The 21,895-nt window shown below is 44.7% G+C and overlaps 1 protein-coding gene across 6 annotated transcripts; it reads left to right on the top strand.

The window, feature by feature from the left end:
* Window positions 1–1,127: 1,127 nt before the first annotated feature.
* On the top strand, window positions 1,128–21,250 carry KCTD20 (potassium channel tetramerization domain containing 20). 6 transcript variants are annotated; one of them, XM_065649760.1, is made up of 10 exons: window positions 1,137–1,211; window positions 1,795–2,050; window positions 3,451–3,523; window positions 14,361–14,560; window positions 14,845–15,106; window positions 15,660–15,762; window positions 16,320–16,440; window positions 16,803–17,000; window positions 17,471–17,581; window positions 18,140–21,250. In XM_065649760.1, exons 4-10 carry the CDS (start codon window positions 14,410–14,412, stop codon window positions 18,430–18,432), a joined length of 1,239 nt encoding a protein of 412 aa, XP_065505832.1. In that variant the 5' UTR covers window positions 1,137–1,211; window positions 1,795–2,050; window positions 3,451–3,523; window positions 14,361–14,409; the 3' UTR covers window positions 18,433–21,250. The 6 variants fall into 6 exon arrangements, with proteins under 6 accessions (XP_065505833.1, XP_065505832.1, XP_065505834.1 ...); XM_065649762.1 differs by having other exon boundaries at window positions 1,795–1,878; XM_065649763.1 differs by having other exon boundaries at window positions 1,795–1,872.
* The last annotated feature ends 645 nt before the right edge of the window (window positions 21,251–21,895 follow it).

Raw genomic sequence — 21,895 nt, forward strand, 5'->3', positions numbered from 1 at the left:
TTTGCCTGGAACTCCTCTAAAAGGTATTTTAGTTTTCTCCCATTGGTGCGATTCTCTTACAACAAGATTTACGGTAAAAGAAGATGAAACGTGCAACATTTTTCTTGCTTCTAAAGATTTCTAGGGCATAAGAGATGCATTCTTAATTTTTATTACTTTGTCCTGGTTTATGTTCTTGCTTTTTTGCCCTGCTTAGCTGCTTTCACACGTTTCTGAGGCGGCATTTCCTTGCTTCAAGAGGAAATATTGTCCTTGGAGGGGTTTGAGCGGGAAAGCGAGAAAAGGGGGGTGAAAATGAACCCCCAGATGCGTGAGAGCAGCTTTCGGCTCAGTGCCAAAGGGCGGCCCGGCTGCCCGGGGCTCCGTGAGGCCGTTGGGAGGTGGGTGCTGGGGTCACCCCCGCCGCGGAGGTATCGCCTGCCAGCCCGTGACTAAGGAGGGGGCCGGTTCTTACCTGCATCCCCGCTGGCGCTGGGTGGCCGCTGCCGCCGCTCGGCGCTGCCCCGGTGCCCGGCAGGGGCGGGTCCCGTCCCTGCGGCCGCGGCGGCGCGATGCTCCCGGGAAACGAAACCGAAACGAGCCCCGGGAGACCGGAGAGCGGCGGGGGCCAGCGCCCGGGGCTCTGCGCTTCCCGCCCGCCCCGCTCCCGGTGCCGCGATCCCGCGTCTCCCCCTGCACGGCCGCCGCTGCCGGCACCGGGGCAGCACCGGCAGATACTGCTCTCCCGGGAGCCCCATCCCGCCGCGGGCTGGAGCGCGGGCCCGGGGGGGAAACGCTGCTGGGGGAGGGAGGAATCACGAGGCGCTCGGGGCACGGCTCGAATATCTGGGTTTATTTTTATTTTCCTCAGCCGGGGGCGGCTGGAACGGGACAGCGCCGCTGCGACCGGCGTGAGCACGGGGAGGGGGAGCCCAGAGACACGGGGCGGGGGACGGACACCGGGTGGGAGGACAGACACCGGGGCGGGGGACGCACACCGGCCGGCAGCGCGGGGAGCGGCGCCAAGGCGCATGCGCACCGGAGGACGCGCACCTGTAGCTACGCACACGCGCGCCCCGCTACGCCCCGCCCCTCCCGCTCGCTCGGTCGGTCCTCATTGGCCAGCCGGCTTTGCGCGCGGGGCCAATCAGGTGGCGGCGGGGGTCGGGGCGGGGCCTGGCGGCGGGACCCCGCCCTCCGCCCGCCTGAGGGAGCGGCCTCGGCGGGACGCGGTGAGTGCGGCCTAAAGGCGGGGGGGGGGGTGGCCGGGGCCTTTTTGTCGCCCTGAGTGGGGCCTGGGATGACCTGTGAGGTCTTCCCGGCCCTCCGTGTCCCTTTTGGGGTCCTTTCCGGCCCTTTAATGAGGCTTCGGGGGCCTCTAGGGGCCTTCTCGGCCCTCTCTGGGCTTTGAGGGCGGCTGACGGGCCCGGGGGTGCCCGGTGGTGCCCGGTGTAGCTGTGCGCTCAGAGGAAGGGGGTGGTCGGGGAAGCCTTCGCGGCGCCCCGCGGGTGTTGAGGAGGGTGTGCGTGGGCCGAGGGAATGTGCGGGTCACAGTGGGCTCCATTGTTCTCTGCAGGGCCGGGGGACTGCCCTTGCTCCGTGGGCGGTTGGGGAGATGGGTGCGGGGCCCCCTTTGTGTGCACTGGGGAGGGGCACTCGTGGGGCTGGGTTTGCCTCCCCCTGGCCCGGGTCTGCTGGGGGAAGGGGCCTTTGGGGCCTCGTATCCACTTGTGTCTGTGACAGCAGGCTGGGACAGTTACCCCTTGAGTCACTGCAGCATCTTTGACCTGTTACCCCTTTCCCCTGTACTTTTAGGAGGCCTCAGGGCCTGGACTGTGCCTGGTGCCCTTTGGTGAGGCTGCCACTTGTGACCACCCTCCCAGAGCACCACAGGTCCTGGTTGGTGCCACCCTCCTATGCGTGTTCTGGGGTTGTAGGCTGGTGCATTGTTATTTTTAAGTGTGTTTTTAGACTTGAGTCGCTCTTCCCTTTCCTCTCTACTTTCTGGCCTATGGTGCTTTGAAAGGGAGCAGAAGTTTCCAAGAGGTTTTCCCCTGAATGGGTGCAGGAGGTGAGACCTCAGCCTGCTTCTGTTCATTAGGCATCTTTTGTGTTGTGACTTTCCCTGTCAGATCCTGCTTCCTCTGAACCACCTTCTCATTGACCTTGGGCTTTTCAGGGAAGGGGTAATAGTAATACCAACAATCTTGGACATTAACCTGGCAGGCTGAGAATACACCTCTGGAGGGAACATATTTCGAATTACTTTGCCAGGGTTGCTGCAAACTCAAATCCTGTTGTAGCAGTAGGTTATGGCTTTAAGGCAGAAAATTTTCCTGTGCTCTCTCTGCCTGTGTTATCCTCCCCACAAAGTCACAATCCTTCCTGCTGGCATTAGCAGCAGTCACAGACTGTTAATCAGGAAGAGGTTATGTGTGGGGAATTAAGAGAAAGGCACAGCTCTCCTTGTGAGGTGTATCCTTGTTTACCCGGGTGCCTGGACTGTGAGGCTGCAGTGCTGACAGTCACCTGGATTTAAGGGTTATAAATACTTCTGCCCTCAGTTCATAGAAACATTTTCAGTGACGTGAGCATCAAAGGAAGCAGAGTATAATATTGTTTAAAAGTAACGCTATTAAATCCACTTTAAATACCTGAAAACCCATAAGTAGAATATTTCGGTGTAGAGAAAGGTAAATAATACTTAACCCTTTGTAATGAATTTGCTATAAGACTTCAGTGCTGTATAGCAATTAACAATACCTTTGTCTCCTTTTGCCAAAAGCTGTGGTCATAAAGGAATATTGGCCAAACAGTAGGTAGTAGTCGTACTGTATTAATAATTACATTACAAAGTCACAGTCCTGTGATGAAAGTCACTGCCTGATGACAGGTCGACTCAGCAGCCAAATAACTTTTGAAAGGAGGCTTGCAGAGCTACCTGAAATAGCACGTACCTGTGCAGTCTCTTTTGGGTACGTGTTCTTGCCAAAGACTGTCGGAAACTCTTTCTCTGGGTAAAATCCTGTTTAATAAATGCAAAGTGAGTGTCCCTAAAACTGTAACTTGGGAACAGACTCTGGGACTGCTTCATTCTGTTGGGAGATCCAGAGGAGTGTGTGGACAATGAGCTCTTTCTTCACAAGAAAAATGCTGAATTAGTGCCTGCTGATAAAGGCCACTTCAGCTGTCTAAAGGATCTCCTGATTTTTAAATGAACTGCTGGCTGATTTAACTATTATCCAGGCAAGCAGCATAATAAATACTTTTCTGTGAGGAAATGTAAAGGGATGGGGAGCCACCACCACTTTTCTTCCACTTTATTCATAAATAACAGAACCAGAGCTAATGATGACTTCAGGAATTATCGATTTGGTAAAATTAACATTTTCTTTAGAAGCAATGTGACTGCAATATCTGGGTTTTGGGGGAACTTGGCCAAACTGCTGATTTAAGTCCCTCTGATTTCAGGTTTCTGATCCCAACATCCCCTCTGACTCCAACATGACAGTTCGCTAGAGCTCGTGGACCATCTTTTGCCAAGGTTGGTACAATTTTGGGTTCCTGGCTTTTGGATGCCCTTGCAATGGGAATTGTTCAGCATTCGGTAATTTTGTCTGTTATAGCTGGGATTGTTTCTTCCCCTGACTTTTGCCCTCAAGTGTGTTATGTGCAGCTATTAAAAATGGTGTTAATCCACTGATTGCTCCTGAGTGGGGAAATGTTCGGTAGTTGCATCAGTTTTGCTACTGAACACACAAATATAGCAATACCCTTGTGAACTGTAAATTAGAACAGGTTGTATGTATCCCGCTGTCAGTGTGACTGGAGAACTAGTCAGCAGTTGACTCTGAGAATAAAAAACTGCCTGGGATCCAATACTGAAATAAGCAAAAGAAGCAAAAAGGGGTGAGGGAGATCGAATAAAGATAGAAAAATGCGAGCACAGCTTTGTGTGTGTCAGGTCTGCCTTTGCAATTTGTTGACAAATAATACGGAGTAAAATTTATTAGTCATACCTTCCGTGGCAGAAGCATGTATTACAAGAACAGGGAAATTAATACAACTACCAGCTAGCGATCATAAATTAGTGCTACGTCTCTGACTCTTGCCTTGGGATGTAGCGATTTATAGTCCATTGAATCAGGGTTTTCAGAAGGAAGTAGAGCTTGGCAGCCATAAAAGTAGCAGAACTGAACCTTGTACCTCATGCTTGTCACAACGGAGCAGTCTGACAACGTGCAAGTCTGGTGGCAGCTGCTCTTGTGACAGTAATAAGAAATAGTCTGTGATAATTAGTGATCACTGCTGCCAGATAATGCTTCTCGTATGTAAAGTTTTGGTGACGTGACTTTGAAAAACACATTAGGAAGGCAAAAATAGCAAGGCCATATTTCATAAAAGAAGAGTTTCCTCAGTAAATATAATTCTGGGTCTAGAAAGTGTAGCTGGATCTCTTTCCACTGGGGAAAAAAGCAGGTGACATTTCCTGAAATTAGTCTGTGATTCCATGTGTCACTGCAGGGTGTCCTCTTAGCTGTCCTGATTAAGCATGTGTCCTAAAGTTAGCGATTTTCTGAGTTTAATAATCATTGACATTATTTTTCTCTAAGTGGTAGCTGGTTTATAACTTGAATGACTGCAGGAGAAACTGGAGTGAAAGGTCCACAAAGAAGGTGAGTAGGGAAAAAGCAGGAAGAGAGAAACTGTTCCCAGCTGCTGTGTTGCAGCAGCATCAGAATTTCTAGTAGGACTGGAAATCATCTGGGTGGATTTTACAGTTCTTCCAGTTCATGTGTGGCTAATATCATCTGCTAGTTCAACATAACTGGAATAAATAACAGAGGCAACCAGAATAAGGAAGCTTTAGCGGATGTGAAAGCTAGCTAATTTCTTCTTCCTCTGGGTGAGTGTATTTAAAAACGATGGTGTTGCATAATCTGTAGCCATGGAAAAGGTTCCATCTGCCTGGAATGTTATCTGCTGGAGCAGCTGGTGGTTATGAATGAGTTCCCTCATCCATTGACATAAATATTCTGGCAGGCACTTGCAAACCTCCTCGTAGCTGAATGTTTTGTGAGAAGTCAGCCCTTCATGAGGTGTTGACGACTGATACAAGCTTGGGAGATGGAAGTTTGCGATAGCAAAGGCCTTTTTTACAAGTACCATTTTTAGAAAAAGACTTTAGTGCGTGCGTTGGTAAAAGAGTCTTTGGAGGGTTTCAAAAAGTTTGCCTTATTTCTTGTACCTTTGTTCAAGAGACCAACTAAGGCGTAGAAAAGAAATATAGACTATTTAAATTTCAGGAAGTGTTGATTTGCTGTTACAATTTTATATGTTAAATCTGTGGAGTTTCTCTAACATGTATGAGCACAATCTTTTTTCTCCAGGCTGTTTTCTATAGGATCTGCTTTGTTCTTTATCCTTTCAGGCAGGCCAGGTTGCAAATATGAAAAAAATCATAAGATTACTCAGTGATCTTCAAATCAGGTGATTCAGCTGTATTTGTGCTATGGTTTAGTTTTAAAATCAAGTCTCTCAAAAGCTTAAGGTTTTGCTTATATCTACAGTTTCGATGAGATCTGTTCTTATGGCAAATTAGCAAATGTTTGAGTCATTTCGGACTAGACAGGTTTTAGCTTTTCCCCTTAGTGCTGCTTATCTCTGGATTAAGCTGTACTGCACAGCAATTCAAAACCTTCTTTTTGAGTATGATCAAAAGCCATCGATTGGGATGTTGCACTAATGGAGAAAAATATTGATCGCGTGCATTTCTTGGGCATGTGTGAGCAGCAGGTGAGAGAGGAGCTTTCTCCTTATCACTTCCCAGAATAGTTCCCTGTTTCAGATCCTGTAACGGGGCCCGAGCGTGTGTCTGTCACAACCTGTCCCTTGTCAGATGTCGGGGTGAGGCTGTGCTCAGACGTGCTGTTCTGGCTGCTGTTAAACGGGATGAAAATGTAGCTGTGACTCAGCTCCACGATACTGCTGGCAATGGTAGTTTCCTCGCGGGGCTGTGTGATGTGCAGCTCTCAGAAAGGCCTAGAAGTACATATTCGATGGCGAGGAAATGCCTTTACTTGCGGTTTTGCTGTCAGATGTGAGGAGCAGTGATAAACAGCTGAGTTTGAGATGGTTATGTGCTGTGCAAGATACTGAAGTGAAACCAGTCTCTTAATGGTGTTACCTAGTGTGGGCCAAGCAAGGGGGAAACTGGATTTCTGTTTATGGGTAATTATAAAGCTGCGGAGAGCTTAGTGCATTAGGGCTGTGCTATATTTAAATGGGACCCTGTCTGTCAAACATCCCTATTACAAAATGTTCTTTGCCAACATCATGGGGTTAGCCTCTCCTTTTAAAAGCTGTTTTTGAATCTCTCAATCGTTTTCAGAAAATTGGTTAATGTGCCATGGCTGTGGTGTGTGTATGTATCTGTCTTCACGTGGTGCTGTTAAGTCCTTCCAAGACCATTTTAAAGGTGTTGCGGGCAACCATGGGAAATGCCATTTCACCCCTTGTAGAGTGGAATTATTGCATTTCTGAGAGATGAAACTATTACTAATGCAGAAAATAGACTTTTCTCTGGCCTCTCACCCTGCGTTGCAGACACTTAGCATCTTATCTTTAATTAGGAGACAGTCACAGCTGAATTAAAAATAACAATTCAAAACAAAACCTCCTGTGAGCTTGAGCCAGCCAGATAGACAGCCGTGAGATTTAAAGGCTTTACTGACCCACAGAGCAGCTGGAGCCCCAACAAGGAGCAGAGCACAGACAGGACTGGAAGAAACGTTCACCCGCTGGTGTCGAGTGTGCCCAGACTTCTGCCCGTGGGACTTCGGGTCCCGATTTACCACCAAGAGCTTCACGTAGTGATGGTGGTTTCTTGTAAGTGGTTCCTCTAGTTGACAGCCAGATTGCAAACAGCAAGCTCATTTCATGCAGCACACGTTAAAAGCTCTGAAATGTCATGGCTTTGGTCTCGTCTGGTTGGGATTGAGTTGAAATCCGAGGGTTAGAGAGAGCTTCTTTGTACATTAATGCACCCTTTAATTAGCAGGCTCCACAGTAAGACCTATCTTCTTGTTAAGGATTTATTAAAATCATGTGTAAGCTCTACTGCTGGAATATGCTGATTTATTTGTGAATCTCTTGGATTATTTGGTAGAGGAGTTGAATATTCCTCACAAGGACAGACTTTAAAGACTGTTTCCTTGAATAAATAATTTTTTTTAAATCCTAGCCTTTCTTTTGCTTGTTGTCTTTGAGATAAACACTCACAAAGCCAGCCGCAATTTTGGCTACAATATTGATGGGTTGCTTGCTTGTCAAATTAAAAATGAGCTGGAGTGGACTGTTCTGGAATACATGTCAATTTTAGAACTTTCCACTTTCAAGAGTGACCTTATCCAGTGCCCACACGGGCACCTTTCCTCTGCACAAACACCTCATTATGTGTGTTGAAATAGGCATCATCTCTGCTTTTTCAATTTTGTATTTTTCTTAGTGGTATTTGCCCTTTTTTAAACTTCCACAAAATATGGCTACAGTTCCTGGCTAATTTTGCTGAAACATGACACTAGCCAAATATTTTTGCGAAAGAATTATTAGTCATATAAGAAAGAATGTAATGGAATATTCTTAGAAAGTGTTATAACTGCGTGTGACATGTAAAATATTTATCCAGACATGTAAACAAAGCAAGAGGTGTCTTGCCAATGTACCGTCGTAAACCTTGGGTATTTTGAAATCTTGAGCAAGATGTTTTTCAGTTCTTGAAAATAAGGTATCGAGTTCTCTGCTGACATAAATTGACAGAGTGCTAATGGTTGGCTTTACCCAGCTGAAATTTTAGCCCCTGCTCTTGCCTCCCTCAAAATAAATCAAGATGTGCTTTCCTGAAGAGCTGCGATTGTGCTAAATAAAACTCTTGTGTTTGTTTTGGTTTTGGATTACTTGAGTGTTACTTGCAGAGTTGACTAATGCGGCTGCACTCAGCGGCCTTGTGTTTGTTTTGCTTTTTGTTATTGTCTGTATCTTAATGTGAATTAAAGAATGTGATTGATTGGGAGAACCTCGTTTCTGCAGATCAGAGCTTGGTCAGGTCCATCCGTAAGCACTGGGCTCCTCCTGACTGGAGTACACATGAACTGGTTTTTCTATTTACTTTCAAATATAACCACATTTCTTTAATCAGTATGCTGTTGTGTTTTGGGTTTTTTATCCCGTATGCTCTGTTATTCTGAAATCTCTTTGACAAATAGCTACTGTAACTGCATTGAACTTTCAAAAATCTGCCATCTATTGTTAGTTTTTCGAGGTGCTGCCATGTAATTGGTTAAAAATGAATGGCAGTTGGAGCGGTAGCAGAGGAGCTGGGAATGAGCCAGCAGTTACTTGTTGGGATCCCTTCCAGGGAAGGAAGGTGGAGTTAAAGCCGCTTGCAGCCTTTCTAGAATAAGAGTCAAGGCAAGTAGGTGCTTTTTGCAATGGGTGAAATATCGACTAACTGCGTAGGAAACTAAAAGCTCAGTAAGTGAGGAGTTTTGTTTTAGTCTGAATATTGTCTCAGCCAACCTTCTGCTGTAAAATAACCCCCTCCTATTAAAACTGTTGTGTATGTTGGTGTACACTGATGTTTAATAGAGGACCCACACTGGCTGGTCGCTGCAGCAAAAGCAAAGAGGCTGGTTTATGGTGCTGGTGTTGGGACCCTGTGTTGTGGGTCAGAATTGCAGGTGATCTTGAGCATTGTGTGCTCTGTGGGGATTTTCGTGATCCTGAATGGTGGCAACCTGCCCCACCTTGGGTGGGCCATTATAAAATATCTGAGTGATTGGAGGCTGCTGCTTTTCTTTACATCCCCCCAACCTCCTTAACAGGCTACAGGGGCTTTATTCCACCTGGATCAGGACAGATGAGATAATTGGGCTTTAAAGAATTAATGGCGTGCCCCCAAACCAAGTATAATAGTGCGTGCTTGCAATGTGTTGTACATATGTACAGTACAAAGATGAGTTAGTAAATTAGTGAAAACTTATATTAGGTTGGATTGATTGGTTTGTTTTTAAAAAGATATCTCTTCCATTAATCAGGTGCTATGTAATGATCAGACTTTAAAACCTGTCAGCGCACAGACGTGCTTTATCACTGGCATGAGCCAGGATAAAAATACTCTTGTACTTCTTCAGGCTCTATTTGCACTAAAAAAATACATATTATTGATGATTTGTGATATATTTAATTCTGTTCTGGGAAGTGGTGTTTGGAGCAGTCTCCAAGCAATGCAGATACATCTTAGGGGAAAGCATTAAGTGCTACTTTTCATTGGGGCTCCTTAGCAATGCATCTCATATCAAAAAAACTTGTTTTATCCACAGTTACTGTAGGTTTGTTTGGGCCCAAGTCCAAGGTCTTCTGGAGTCAGAGATGTGTATGCACATGGTTATGTACCTATTCAGAAATTCTGGTAGTTAATTCCGTTGTGCCTGTGTGAGGAATGTGTGGCACGTGAGTGGTGGCACGAGTGTATTTAACCACACGGTGTCAAGGGTTTAATAAAACTGTGCCTTTTCTACCACACCATTCGTGCAAAACCAGCCTGAACCAGGAAGAGAGATTTTGGGTGGCTTCTGCTGAAAATAGGAGGTTTACAATAAAGCTATTTGTTACCATACAGATTTTTCTGTTCCAACTTTTCATGAATCAGCTGAGGGGGGTGGGACTCTTAAACTGAAATATTTACATGAATCAGACATCTGGGCTTTGGGGGAGTGACCATTGCTTTCCAAACAGTTTAAACTCTGAAGCTTTGCTGGGACTTGGTGCTTTCCTCTGTTAAAGAAGGATTTCAAGATACTGGTGCTGGCAGCACTGAGAACATATGAGCCGCCAGTAAGTAAGGAGCTGTGTTGGATGAGAGGGGTCTTGGCACAGGGTTTGCTCCAGAGTTACAATAGGAAATGTGGGTTATTATTTCTGTTCAGAAGTTCTGATGGCTGCAGGTGTAGCAGGCTTGGGGTTGGAGCCTTCTCAGAAATGCTGTTTTCGTTATGCTTTTTTGTATAGCTTATAATTGAGAAGCTTGACTTCTTGTAGTGTAGATGTAGGAATTGTGAATTTGAAACCAAGTTAGATTTAGCTACTTAGAAGAAGAAAAATTGAGAAAGAAAATAGCATTTTAAAACCTAAATGTTAAGGTAGGTCTTGCTTTTATGTTTTGTTAAAACACGTTTGTGTTTTTTTTTTCCCTGAAAGTTTTGTAAGTAGTTCTGCAGAAAATGGTGAAACAGAGAATACAGGGCAAAACTCTGCTGCTGTTGCTCCTGTTGAAGGTTTTTACATAAGTATTTGTAGTTTAATCCAGCACAGGTGAAGACAAGGTGTAACTTGTACTTAAAACTTTATTTAGCTCAGTATTCTGTATTTTAGCAGGTGAACATTTGTTTTTCATGTGTCTAGAGGAGAAGATCGTTCTGATATTTGCAACAGCTCATCTTTCACCAGTTTTCCCCCTTACCCTGATCAGATCTGTGTATTCCATCCTTCTGCCTAGAAAGGAGGTGGATATTCCATATGGGCATGGCCAGCTTTATGGAAATTGCTGACTGAATTTAATCAGCACTAGCAAAGCTGCCATGACTATAGTGTTAAGAAGCTCTTTATGAGGATCAAATATAAGAACTGTGATTTTCAGATGACTGTCTTTAACCCAATAGTGTGAATTGTGGAAACAGCCTTTCCAGGTTGCTTGATTGTGCTGTTTAACAGTAGTACCTGTGAGCTTCATGGGCAGGGAAGTAGCCCTGGCAAAGCGTTAACCTGTTGCCTTATTCAGAAATTTTGTTCCCTTCTGAGACGCCCAGTGGTAGGACAGCATTGGATGCACTTCATCTGTTCCAGTTGATGCGGCTGGCATGGTATATAACTTTCCTATTTTGGAAAACTCACTTCAGGTTAATAAATCTCAACAAGTTTTTTGCATGTATTAACCTTGGTGTTTATAGATTGGCAAAAGAAAAGCTGCGGTCGGTGCGGGGCCCCCACGTGGGTCGACGCCATCGGCACCGATGTGATTTATTTTCAGTGTGTAAAGCGGGCACTGGCAGCGGGAGGAGCTGGTGAACCATCGGTCTTAAATCCAAGTGTGGATGTGCAGTGTCAAACCATCAAAACCATCTTGCAGACTGTAGTTTTGAATTGCGTTTGTAGAAATAGTGGATTTTTGTTAAGACTCGAGTAAATGAGTAAGCCTGTAAACTTTGTGAACAGTGAAGCTCTATGCACAGGATAGGAGAAAACAATCAAGCGTTTCATCAGCCCTCTTGCCATCTCCTGCCAGCATTTGCAGGCTGTCCTGCGTTACATCAGTCCTGCTGGACATGATTTTCCATCTATATTTCGAAGCCAGATGGAAAAGAAATCCACTGTATATTGATAGAGTTATTTCATAACAAGGGAGAAGCCTTTTGTAATGTGCCTGTGCTTGTTCAACCTATAAATCACCCTTTTATTGTCTGGTTCTGCTCCTGTCTAGAGCAGCAAATGAAAAGAGGATCATTAGTAGGTGTGAGAAAAGCACGTTAGAGGCACCAGGTAGATTTTCTGTCTGATGCAATTTGGGTCAATGCACTTTAATGTTGTTCTCCTGCAGCACTGAGTATCTATAAAACACCTGCTAATGAATGAGAGACCCTCTGAATCTAAATGTTTAAAGGCTGTAGAATTTGACTGAAAGCAGGGAGCAGGATTTGTACCCAGGATGTCATTGCTTTGCAGGTGCCTTTATTCTAATGTAAACTGTGAAATACTGACAGTGTGGGCTCATCAACTCACTTTGAATTTCTGGTAGATAAAGAATCGATAGGCATGTGTTTATTCCAAGCAACTTGTTAAAGGAAAGGCAAATTCTTGCATTTTAAACTCTGGATGAGTTTCGTACAATTTACACTTAAGAGGTGTTTCAATAGGCACGTTTTATACTGATTTTTGTCTGTTCCAGTGTCCTAATGGTGCTGTGTTTCCCTCTTACTGGGAATGGAGACGGGAACAAAGTGGAACATAAGATGAGAAGCTTTTGGGACCAGGGCAGACCCAGCCTGGCAGGTTTTTTCCAGTGCCCTTCTCTGCTGGTTCCTTGCCGTACTTCCTCCATTTCAGTTTTTAAAATATTCAGGGACTCCCAAGTTACAGGTGTGGGAATGAACAGGAGCTGGGGCCAAAATTCCTGGAGTCTGACTCTGGTTTCATTCATGCAAATTCAAACCTGCTGTTTTCAGTGGATTTCCTTCATATTTGCACCATGTGACCCCAGATCTGTTCTTGATTTTTAATAGAGCAGAAAGTTTTACTTTTTGCCTTTCTTTTGAACGATCGGACGAGACTCATTCTGCACAGCCCTCTGGAACGCTCCCTTGCAATTGGGGGATTTTTATTGCTGCTGAGCTGACAAGCAGTATGATATTTTTTTTTTTTTCCCTTTTCCTCCCTGTCTCTGGGAAAGTATGCATCTGATGATGGCAAGAAAATAGTTTTAAGGAAAATTAGAAAGTTGCTGATTTGTTTTTCTGCCTTTGTTTAGAGAAACTTTTGGCATGTTCTGAGGATATCTTTTAAGTTAAAGCAAGGCTAAACTGTTTTGAAAGGCGTACAATTATATTAGAAATACATCTTGTTCTAAAGTAGTCGACTGCAGAATTAGGTCAGGCACACCCTGCGTATGCGTGTTTCCTCCTTGCTCATATTTCTGAGAATAATTGTACATGGGAATGTTTTCGTAGATTTAAAGGAGTGTTGTCACCCTAAAAATGAGTTGTTTGGAGTCTTATTTAAGTCCTGATGGTTACGCTGTGGTTTAGGAAGAGGGGAGGATTGCTGACCATCTGATTCACTCGGTGTGCTCGGCGTTCTCTGCCGTTCTTCACCGTTCAGTTTGCGAATGGCACACAAACAAGTTACCGAGACGTGAGCAAAGCAGCCAGGGTGCTCATTGACTGCTCGTGATCAGTTCTGTGCTACCAGCCACTTTGTGCTCACCAGAGGGTAAAAACGTGCGTGGAAACGCCTCCAAAGCAGATGTAACCTGCTGGTGTTTGTCCTCCTGACCGCAGGGTAATGGCTGGTGCACGGCCAAGGAGCAGGAGCAGTGAACGTGCTGAAAGTCAGTAACACCGAGGTGGTTATTGGGCTTGAGGCTCTGGTTGGTCCTGAAGATTCGGTCTCTTTTTCTGCGTGTCCCTGGTTTGTCTCATAAGACTTCCCTGCAGTGCTTCCCAGGGCTCTTATAAGCAAGAAGCTGTTCATATTAGTAAAAAAAGCTTTGAAGATGAATAGTGCTAATTATTATTTATAGGTATTCATTCTCACCACGGGTAGTTCACCTTGATCCAAGGCATGAAAGGAAACCAGGATATTTGGAAGCTGGTCAGGCCCGAGTGTGGCCTTCTGAAGTCGTCAGTGGTTTCCCTGCTGGGTTGTATGCGTGATTGCAGTATATTTGTCATGTTAAAAATACCACATGATGCGTAAGCATCAGATTTTTCTAAAAATATACAGGTATAATAATGCTGGCATCCTAGTATTAGTTTTATGGAACAAGGGGAAGGAATTGTTATTCCTTTTTTAAGCTGGCTGCCAGGAACGATGGGCTTGAAACCCGCCACGGAGCTACTCATTAAGGCCTCCATCCTCAGCAGGGCCTGAGCAGAAAACTCGCCAGCTCTTCTGTGGCATTTTGTTGTTTTATTAGTGCTGTGTTTTCTCTGGTTTGTGTCCAGCGATGTCAGTGTTCTGCCGTGCTCTAGAGATGGCACCCGCAGGCCTTGGGCTCTTAACTCAGCCAAGAAAAAAGACACAGGACAATTGTTCTGCAGGGGGGAAACTGGGAAAATTCATTAATGAGGAAATCGGTGTTTTATGTTTGAGAGAGTGAAAGGAAAACACTTGAAGCCAAGAAAGAAGAGCTGTTTCTTGTCCAAGGCAATAGTAGGACAAAAGATGTGCCAAAGAGAGAATGAGGGAAAGAGACAGGAAAATAAATATCTTAGAAGATATAAAGGAGAGGTGTGAAGCAAATCTTAATGATAGGAACAGGGAAGAAGAATTTCACACGGCATCGGTGGCTTTAGACTTACTCTTAAAAAAGGAAAGGTTTTATAGATTAAACAGACCCCTGGTTACTTTAACACCTTTTTTTTTTTCTCTCTCTTTGTAGGTAAGTGTAGGTATAAGTAGCATCCCAAGCCTCTCTGAAGCCCAGTGCAGTATCTGCAGAAATGCTTTTGCACTTGACGGACTTTGCTTGTGGTACAAGACACACGGATTTGAGCTTTATTGATTGGGAGTTTCTTTCCAAACTAACAACCTGGTATTTTCTCTCTTAGCTCTTCTCTTAGGAAACGCAACCAGCTCCTCACATCGCGGAGGCCCAGCATGAACGTTAACTGTGCTGCTGGGACAGACTGGTCAAGAAATTCGGAGTCCAGTTGCTCTGTGGAAAACGTAACTGTAGCCGTCCATGGGTCAGATGGAAGTGATGTGGTGCTCGGAGGTCACAGCCCTGCTGCAGCTCCCAGGACTGAGGGTGAGGATAATGTCTTGACCTTAGGTCTTTAAGGGAGATATATACTTAATTTTTTTTGGACAGAGGTATTATATTTTGGAGAAATTCCAGTATTCCAAGGCAGTTTGCAGCTGCATCCTCACCGGGGACCGGGCATCGAGCTCCACAGGCTTAAAGTACTTGTGTGCTTCTGCGCCAGATTTCCTCTGAGAGAATGTGCCAGTGTTTGGCATCTGAATTTCTGGCCTTGTTTAATTGCTATGCTCATGCTCTTTACCCACGGAATATTTGTTTGTCTCCCTCAGGTTTAGATTCTGAATGCCGACACTCTGCTTGTCCAGGGAGCCCCCAGATCAGTAGCATGTTGTCTGCTCCTGAAGACACACACAGCTGTCATTTCCAAGATGGAAATAAGAGACAGTCAGAATATTTTAATGCCCAGGAACGCCACGGGTGCTGTGCTTCACAAACGGTGGCTCCGGAAAAAGTAACGCTTGTGGTAGATGGCACTCGCTTTGCAGTGAACCCCCAGATTTTCACTGCTCACCCTGATACTATGCTGGGAAGGTGGGTGATTTCCACTAGTTTCAAGGTAGCTCAAGGGGGTCAAATGTTTGCTAAAATGGAACAAAACCCGATGTTTGTTTCGTGATCTCATCTGTGTGCACAAGTGAAGCAAGTTGAGTTTGTTCAGAGCTTGGATGAGGCCTTGAAGACAAGACAAGATGCAGAGGGAGTTGGTAGTTCTCTAGATAACATTCCCCCTTCCATCCACTTCCTTCAAACAATGTGCACTTTTAGTGAGACACAGTCTGCTCTTGCCTTCTCTCCAAGTGTTTGCTGTGTTTGTAAGTAGTACGGCTGTTCGGAGCTGATAAATTCCCTTCCAGAATGCAGAAAATGATAATTCTCTGTCCTTCTCCTGCTGATCTTCCTTTACTCTCCCATAAGAGAAATTATTTGGCTCCCTGCAACGTAGCTTAAAGGTTGGAGCCGATTGATGCAACAAGAAGCACTCATTTGCGTGTTGCCAGCACTTATTGGTCTCTAGAATTAATGTGTTTGAGTATACCTGTGCACTTGAATAGATTTTTTTTTTTTCTCTTTCTAATCTATTCAGAATGTTTGGACCAGGAAGAGAATATAATTTCACCAGGCCAAATGAAAAGGGAGAATATGAAATTGCAGAAGGAATTAGCTCAGCTGTGTTCCGGACTGTGCTGGTAAGGTGATGATTGCAGATTGAGGGAAGAAAAAAAAAAAAAAAGGCAGCAACAACAATCTGTTTGTCACATGTGCAAAACTGAGCCATCTCCCAGGCAGCTGCACACCCCCCTGGCCAGATTCTTTTATTACTGTTTTGTATTGTGATTAAAAAAAAAAGTAGATTTTGGAATGAGTAATCATTTCCGACATTTGCTTGTGTTGCCATTTACCTTTCTTGTGTGATGCCATTGTAGTTCCTGAGCTGTGTCCTGACCTCATGATTACATATAAATGCATATGCAATATGAAATAAATGCATGTGCAATATGTGATGTTACAAAACCTTATGCCATGGGAAGAGTTTTAACTGGAGCTCACGGTTTATCAGACCCAAGAGGATCTACGAAGAGACGTAGATTCTCGGACAAGCAGGGCTGTTCATACTGTTCACACAGCTATATATAGTCTCTGTAACTCTGCAATGTTGGTTAATAAAACAAAGAACTGAGTAAAAATGATGAGAGTCCAAGCTGTTCTTAATTTTTATCTCCAAAAACTGTCCTTTTATTTGCAGGATTATTACAAAACCGGAATCATTAACTGCCCTGATGGGATTTCCATCCCAGACCTCCGAGACACATGTGATTACCTCTGCATAAACTTTGATTTCAACACAATCAAATGTCAAGATTTAAGTAAGTATGGAGAGAGAAACAGTGGGAAATTCAAGTTAAGTATCATAATGAATTAATTATTCAGTTTTTTACTCTTTTACTGTATTGATTGGACCTTGGCGTTTGTTTTTTTTTTTTTTTTTTAAATGGCAGTGTAATGGTTCTACAGTGTAATTTGCAGTCTCATACATCTGATTTTTGCCAGTTCTGAAGCTGGAGACTGTTGATGCATCTGAACGTTTGTTAAGGAGTTTATCTAAAGAAGAATGTGAGCTATGCTCTTGAATGTGGCTGGAAAGTGTAGAGCTGAGACTTCCATACTGTGTAAAAAAAAAAAAAAAAAAAAAAAAAAAAATCCCATTGTACGATTTATGTCTCATTAGGTGCTCTGTTACATGAGCTCTCCAACGATGGCGCGCACAAGCAGTTTGACAGCTACCTGGAGGAGCTGATCCTGCCCATCATGGTGGACAGCGCGAGGAAAGGGGAACGCGAATGCCATATCGTGGTGCTGACGGATGAAGACACCGTGGACTGGGATGAAGATCACCCACCTCCGATGGGAGAGGAGTACTCGCAAAGTAAGGGCGCTGCGCTGGGGCTCCCGGCGCTGCCTGCGCTGTGCACCCAGACATCTGGCCCTGAGGAAAGGACCCATTGCCCAAACAGGCGTCTTCCTTCAGGAAGGTTTGCTGGCACACGGAGTCCTGTTTTGTACATTCCTTCTGAACCGGCTGCTGCCAGCAACAGGATACCTTTGATCTGAGCTTCTTCCTTTTGCTCGTTGCCTCCCCCTCGGCCTTTTTCTGGCTCTCTAGACAGCCAGTACTCATTGCTTTACACACCCATTGCCACCCATTCTATCCAGACCGTGATATCTATCGCCACCCTCCCACCAAGGAGCTGTGGCTAATCCCAGGGCTGAGAAACAGACATCTGAAGTAGTTCTTGGAAACCAAACCTGGTTTTTGGCACCCCTGCAGCTGAGCGCATCAAAAACGGGGAGAAGGTCCCTCCTTGTAGATTCTAATCACCCCTTTTATTTCTCAAGTCCTTTACAGTTCCAAGCTGTACAGATTCTTCAAGTACATTGAGAATCGTGATGTTGCAAAAGCTGTGTTAAAGGAACGGGGCCTAAAAAACATTCGCATTGGCATTGAAGGTAAAGTATTTCTTCAGCAAAGGAAATTCTAAAGCAGGTGATTCCATAGTCAGTAAAGCTTGGTTTCCTCTGGACTCTTGGCATTTCCTGTTTTGATCTGTGTTTTACTGGGAATTTGTTTTCATTAAACTAGCAGAAGCTGGGCATCTTCACCTCTATCTTGTTACGCTGAAATAGGCCACGAGGCTTAAAAGTTAAGGGAAAAATGAGAGATACGTACCAAGCAAACAGGAAAGGAGAGTCACACTTCCACCCACCGATCCAAACGTCCCCTCAAGGAACTCGGAGAACGTGCTCTGTCCTGGGAGACTTAGTTTTCTAGTAGCTGATGTTTGCTAATGTTGTGCAGACATTGATCCTGTGACTACACACAATGCTACACTGGCTTTTTGGGGGAAGAGAAAGCCATCTTTTGCAAGTCAATAATGTGGAATGGGAGCATTCGTGTATTAAGTAACCCCATAATCACTCCTGCCTGGCTGATCTGGGATCCTGTGTTTTCCCTTGTGCCAGTCAGAGATGTGTGTAGTGCAACTGACGGGCTGTCTGTATTTTCAGGATATCCCACCTGTAAAGAGAAGGTGAAGAGGAGGCCTGGTGGCCGGTCAGAAGTGATATACAACTACGTTCAACGGCCCTTCATCCAGATGTCATGGGAAAAGGAAGAAGGCAAGAGCCGTCATGTTGATTTCCAGTGTGTTCGGAGCAAATCTCTAACAAACCTGGTCACTGTGGGTGATGATGTTTCGGAGGACCACGAGGTTATAATGCATCACCCCCCACAAGTAGATGAACTCGACAGGCTAAACGCACCGTTCTCCCAAATGGCTGTTAATGATCTACCAGATTAGTCGTGGCTCAGGGTTGGATAGTCCTGCTTAATCTGGGAATGTCTCAGCGTAGTTTCATCCCAGGTGATGGAACACAGACTCCTGCAAGGTGCTTTATCCTCCTTCATGCTCTTACTGCACTGTCATATTTCAAGCATGTTATTAAAGAGCCACACTCCATAGTCTAATTGTGCAATCAAAAGCAACGTCTCCTCAGACAAAAAGAAATTATGCTGTTTGTTTCTACTACAAAGGCTTCCAGATTGGTGGGTGCTGAATATTTTACGTGAACTTCTAAAAGAGGAGCAGAAGTATTTAGAAACATCTTGTTTGACATGAGAGAGGAAATTCTGGGCCTGTCAAGACAAAGCTTTCCTTTACCATTAGGCAATTAGCTTTGCTTTTGAGATAATTAGTTACAAAGGACCGAACATCAAAGCTGGTGGGATGATGCTCTTTCATCAACCAGCAGAGATGTAGCACAGTTGTGGCAGCAAAACCCTGAGTGTGGAGGAATGAAAGCAAAAGACAAATGCTGAGTGTGGAGGAACCTGTTTACACTGCTGCCTGGCTTTGCACCCAGCGTGTTGTTCTGCTGTTCCAGGGAAGGATGGACTAGTTCAATAGGAAGCATATATGCCTGTTCACAGGAATTTCCCAGCTATATTTCGCTGTAAGATGGAATCACTGGTTTTAGGGATGTTGTCTGTAAACAAGTAGATGATCCTGAAGGAAAAAGCCAAAAAGAAGAGGCTGTAGTTGATATTTTACCAACAAAGTAAATCTGTTTAGTAGCCTGATAGATGTAAGAAGCTTTCTAGAAGTGACTGTGCATGCTAAAGACTTCCAGTTGTTTCCTCCATCCCCTGCTAAGACAAAAAAGGCCAGTGAAGGAGCTCCCAGTACAGTTAGTTTACTACCTGAGGAAAATCTTTGGTCTCATCAACCTTAGTGAGTCAGAATTTCTCTAGACTCTCCCAGGAGCATCCTACTCTTGCAGCTTTAAAAGGCCAGCTACATGCTTCCCAGTTTGGAACTGACTGGACCGTTTTGCTGTCAGGCAGGTAAGAAGTACCAACAGTAAACCAGCCTTCAGTAGAGAAAAATACATGTACCTAGGAGCAGCTTTCCTTTGCTACTCTGAATATATAATCCTAGTCTGTGGTTAAGGCTCTGTCCATTTTGGATTCAGGCCCAACAAAGCTGTGACTGTGGGTACAGACACACTCCGGGCTGGTTTTAGCTCAGTTACATTAGAGCCAGCATTCCTGATGGCTGTGTAAAGGTTTGATGTACCCAAAGCGGAGTACTTAAACATGGTGCTGGTGCAAAGAAAAGCTGAAAGCCATTCAGAAAGAAACAGAGGGAGGGAAAGAGCTCTGTTGTGAAGTTCAGGTTAGTTCTGCTCTTGCAATTGGCTGCTGTTGAAACCTGTACAGCTTACACGTTGAGGTACCTGGTCGTACTTGGCAGAAGAGAGGCGAGTGTCAGTCTGACCCTAGAAAGTTTAATCCTTTGTCAGGGTTGCATCGTCAAGCAATTTTTTTTTATTCTCCATCTGTCTGCAAAGTGTATGGTAGACTTAACATCAGAGATTTGTTACTGTTTGCTGCTAAGGATGTTTGTTTTTTTCAGTGTAAGTAGCATGACAATATCAAGCACAAATTTCCCTGAAGGTTTATGAGTCTCGTTTTAGTTACGAGTAACAAAATCTCTGCCAAGGCATATGCTAAGAGATATATCCATTTGTATGGATACAGGTTCCGTTCTGTGCAGTGTTTCTGTTCTTAGCTTCTTTCCTAAATGCAGGAAATTGATTTCTTCTTTTTGTAAGTGCCTAAGGGAAGATTTCCAAAAATGCTTTGGGACCTCCTGAGAGTCCCAGGGGTTCAGATGCCCACGTCCACCTGGCGACTTTTAAAAAAAATCCTCCCTGTGTGTCACTGGATCATTATAGAGAAGTGTCCTTCAGTATCTGCACAGAGATGCTGTGCAATCACTTCCCATTATTGCGCTAGGTGAATTTCTATTTTTGTAGTAGAGAAAGGAAGACATATGGACCATTAACCTCCCTGCTAAGGGCCAGACCAAACCCATTTACCTGCCTTGGTGACGAGCCGTTCCCACAAGTCAGACAAAAGTGGGGTGAGACTGTCTCCCCCGGCCCTATGGATTTTAGTATTTTGGTGAGTATTTATTTTTACAGCAGCATAAGTTTTAGGTAAATGTGTGTTGGTGTTGACCAGCTGGCTTGGAACTGGAGTTGACACGTGTCGGTGTTGCTGCGCGCTGCCCTGCGGGGCTGTCAGGGCGTCCGACACCCACAGCACCGGACGGGATCTGCAGCCAAGTCCCAGATTTGGCTCAAACAACCCCCATCAGTGTCTGTCCCGGAGCCCAGCAGCAGCTCAGCCTCTTGAAGGACTCAGTTTATTAGAAATAGTGACCCCAGCACTTAATTGCAACCGGCACTTGCCCAAGGGATCTTGGAGGAGCTTTGTTGGTACCCAGTGTAACCAGTTTGGACCTTCAGCATGGGGTGGAGGCAGCCAGCTTCTGTGAGTTCCAGGCAGTTTTCAGCACTCCAAAAAGCCACTGTACTTCACTGGCTTTCCCAAGTAATTAAAGATGAATTTTGGATTTATTTTTTTTTAGTAGAGTTCCATTGGAACGCTAAATCAACTTGAAAAAGGATGCATTTGCTTTTCCTGCTCTCATGGTCACCTACTTCAGGTACAAGGTCAAGTTTTATCTTATTCTAGATATACTGAAGTGTTACCTGTGGTGTGTATGAACTACAGATGTATTGTTTCTTTTCTGTATTAAAGTATAAATTATATGTGACTTGTTTGGCTCTTTTAAAAAATGTTTTAAAATGTAGAGTGGAAGAATGGGCAGGGGCTGCAGCAGCTGTACAGAGGCGTTACTACCACATGTGCTGAGAGGACCTCAGAGTTTACCAACTGCTGGCACTGGCGTTCTAAAAGCAGCACATAGCACAGGTATGAGACAACTCTACTTAACCCACAAGCTATGCAGCATCTGTAACAGGCCCTGGTGCTATTTTTGGTGAATATGCTGTGAAAGATGCTCTTGGCTTCTACCTCCTGTCTCTGGATGAAAAAAGCTTGGGAGCAGGTCTGGCTTCTATTTCCATCGTCAGTGCTGGATGTATTTCAAGGGTTTTCTTGATGAAGCTTGAGAATGGAGTTAAGAGTTTGTGAACAAGGTGGAATTTAGTGGAACTACTGAGGTGATAACAGGAACTTGAACTCACAAGTGGCACTGACACAAACGTGAAGCAATGAAATAACTGCAAGTTGATTTTTAACATGTTACAAACCGGTGGTAAAAAAGGAAGGGTTGTAGCTTATTACCCCTTTTAAAAATAGAAAAAGATTTAAAACAGCTTGCCCAGAAGTTGCATTTACACAACGCAGACACCTGGGCATGAGCAAAGCCAGGGTCAGCCACTCTTGCCAGG

Source organism: Caloenas nicobarica, chromosome 21 (assembly GCF_036013445.1).
Source record: "Caloenas nicobarica isolate bCalNic1 chromosome 21, bCalNic1.hap1, whole genome shotgun sequence".
Classification (NCBI taxonomy): domain Eukaryota; kingdom Metazoa; phylum Chordata; class Aves; order Columbiformes; family Columbidae; genus Caloenas; species Caloenas nicobarica.

Excerpts from the sequence above, each read along its gene's own strand:
- KCTD20 (XM_065649757.1), top strand. Across the intron at positions 14,561-14,844 it reads TGCAGCTCCCAGGACTGAGG|GTTTAGATTCTGAATGCCGA; the intron begins GTGAGGATAATG and ends TGTCTCCCTCAG. Across the intron at positions 17,001-17,470 it reads GGGAGAGGAGTACTCGCAAA|TCCTTTACAGTTCCAAGCTG; the intron begins GTAAGGGCGCTG and ends TTATTTCTCAAG.